Source organism: Gekko japonicus, unplaced genomic scaffold (assembly GCF_001447785.1).
Source record: "Gekko japonicus isolate JY-2015 unplaced genomic scaffold, Gekko_japonicus_V1.1 scaffold299, whole genome shotgun sequence".
NCBI lineage: Eukaryota > Metazoa > Chordata > Lepidosauria > Squamata > Gekkonidae > Gekko > Gekko japonicus.
This window is the reverse complement of record NW_015170896.1, coordinates 170,767-173,660: the sequence shown is the minus strand read 5'-3', so window position 1 is coordinate 173,660 and position 2,894 is coordinate 170,767. Positions and strand designations below refer to the sequence as shown.

The 2,894-nt window shown below is 45.1% G+C and overlaps 1 protein-coding gene across 4 annotated transcripts in view; it reads right to left on the bottom strand.

Annotated features, from left to right (window-relative positions):
* LOC107116609 (potassium voltage-gated channel subfamily C member 1-like) overlaps nt 1-2,894 on the bottom strand; it is a 68,939-nt gene that overhangs the window by 16,708 nt on the left and 49,337 nt on the right. Inside the window, exon 4 of one of the 4 annotated variants that reach the window (XM_015418552.1) lies at nt 298-303. The exons of the other annotated variants lie outside the window; for them this stretch is intronic. Coding sequence (XP_015274038.1) covers nt 298-303 — 6 coding nt within the window. The remainder of the gene's footprint in view (nt 1-297; nt 304-2,894) is intronic. 4 annotated transcript variants of the gene reach the window in all.

Genomic DNA, 2,894 nt, shown 5'->3' with positions numbered 1-2,894 from the left:
AGAGCTTCATGCAGCAGAAACCAGAATCACATTATTTAAAGAGGAAAGGAAGTGAAAATGGGGGTGAGGGAATGGCACACATCCCTAGGGATTATAAGGGATGCTCCTTTTTATTCTTGAATTGGGCAGTATGAAGCAATGCTACCTAATTTGTCTCCCACTGACTCTGTAGTGAGTGCACAATTTAAAAATTAGACTCCAGCTTTACTAACAGAGAGACTACCCTACTCCTTCTGCCCTGCACCTTGCAAGAGACCCAGGCCATCCTGATGAGTGCCAAAGATGGGTTCAAGTAACCGGTGGCTTTTATGTTCTCAGGAGAGTTTTTGGGCTTCACAGGACATTTCCATGGCTTCTCTTGCCTTGGTCAACCTTATGATTTTTCGCACTGGACACAAGCTGATTTAGGGACACCCACCTTAGATACTATACACATGTATAATATATAATTAAATGGGGAATAGATCAAGATGGGTAGCCGTCTTTGTCTGTAGCAGTAGAAAAGAGCAAGAGTCCAGTAGCACCTTAAAGACTAACAAAATATGTGGCCGGGGATGAGTTCTCGTGTGTCGTCTGAAGAAGCTCATAAAAAGGTAAAGGTTCCCTTGCTCGAAAGCCAGTCGAGCCCGACTCTAGGGTTGCGGTGCTCATCTCCGTTTCAAAGCCGAAGAGCCAGCGCTGTCCGAAGATGTTTCCGTGGTCATGTGGCCGGCATGACTAAACACCAAGGCGCACGGAACGCTGTTCCCTTCCCACCGAAGTGGTACCTATTTATCTACTTGCAATTTCTTGCTTTCAAACTGCTAGGTTGGCAGGAGCCGGAACTAGAGACGGGAGCTCACTCCGTCATGCGGCACCCGGGTCTCAAACTGCTGAACTACCGACCTTCCACAGCCTGCAGTTCAGCGTCTTAACCACTTGAGCCACCGCAGCTCCTGAAGAAGCTCATACCCGGCCTCATATTTTGTTAGTCTTTAAGGTGCTACTGGACTCTTGCTCTTTTCTAAAATTAAATGGATAATGAGATTGGAACACACGGCTTTCAGAGGGAGAGATAGTTACCAGAGAAGCCACGTGGAGGAAAGGCGTTTAACCTTTTCCCTGTCCACCGTTTCGCTGCCGCAAATGCAGATTCAGAATACCACGGGGGAAGTGAGCTGGAGCAAAAGAATTGAACAGCAAGTAGCGAAAGGGTTAAGCAAGCCCTCCACTCCATCTTGTGGCTTTTCAGACAGCTCCTCCAGAAGCAGCATTTTATAGAAGGTAGCATTTCACACATCTGTGTGTAACTTCTACTTTGCCCCTCAGTCCCTCTTTAAAGACCATCCTGAGTCACCATCTTAAAATGACGACACAGACTGAGGTTTTATTGTGCCCCCTAACAGCAGCATCTTTTCTATAGGGAACCTTCTGTGCAGCTCAAAAGCTGGCTCGCTTTTTAAAACATTAGTTGAGGGATACCTTAAAGACCAACACAGTTTCTTCCAGGATAAGTTTTCTTGAGTCACAGCTCACAGCTCACTCATATTGGAGTGTACATTGCCTAGGTCGACGCTTTTATGTTCAGAACAAAAAGATCAGGGTGAGGTGATCATCTGCCTAATGAAAGCTTATGCTGGAAAAAATATTAGTCTTTTCTGCATTTTTGGGGTGGGGGGGTCAGTTCTCGCCCCATACTGCTTCGGTTTATCCCCTGATTTTCACATGTATTTTTTTGCCTTTAGTTTTCACTTTGGGGGTTTTCTGTTCCTCCCCCCTCCTTCCCTCCCAGTTCTTTTGAGACTAGTTTTACCCTGATCTTTTTTGTGGAAGCCAGTTTTGAGTCACCTTTTCCCTTGTTTCCTCTATCCCACTTTTCAATTATTGGACTGTCATTATTGTCAAACTGCCCCATCTCCTTCTCCTCTGCCCTAAAGACAAGTGTTTTTTTTAAAGGCACTAAAATATCAATATCGTCCTACCATTGTAATGTTGGGTCAAGCACGTTCCCTGAATTCCCATCTTCTATTTTTTAAAAAAGTTTCTATTGCCTTCCCTTGCAGAGATATGCCTTTTTCCTTATATCTCTGTGAGGGAGGAGACTGGAGACTTACTTTTTAAATGAAATCTGAAAATTCAGAAAACCTGCCTGACCTATCATTACACAATGGCAGCCATTACATCAATATAAGAATGCACAAAAATAAAAAGGTGGGTACTATGACATCACTGATGACAACAGCACCCTCATTTGAAAACCCTGATAATTTAAGGGAAGTACAGAAGAAAATACACTGACTTTGCAATTGTGAAAATGCTGAGGGAGGGCAGACATGTGGTTGAACCATGCCCAGATGGATTCAAATGCTTGTGGATCAAATGCAAGAAAATCAGGAGTAAGTCAAACATACAGAAAAGCCCTTTGTTAGTCTTTAAGGCGCCACTGGACTCCTGTTTTATTTTGCTGCTGTAGGCACAGCTACCTATCTGGAACTGGCTTGCTACTTGTGATTTTCATTTGGTAATAATAAAGTATTATGATCCCATTCCTCCGGGGATTTTTTTCCTCATGAACTAACATAACTGCCTGTATTTTTCATATAATGTAATTGGTTTTGCAAGAATTCTACCACTGAAGGAGGGAGGGAGGGAGGGAGGGAAGGAAGGAGGGAAGGAAGGAGGGAAGGAAGGAGGGAAGGAAGGAGGGAAGGAAGGAGGGAAGGAAGGAGGGAAGGAAGGAGGGAAGGAAGGAGGGAAGGAAGGAGGGAAGGAAGGAGGGAAGGAAGGAGGGAAGGAAGGAGGGAAGGAAGGAGGGAAGGAAGGAGGGAAGGAAGGAGGGAAGGAAGGAGGGAAGGAAGGAGGGAAGGAAGGAAGGAGGGAAGGAAGGAGGGAAGGAAGGAAGGAGGGAAGGAAGG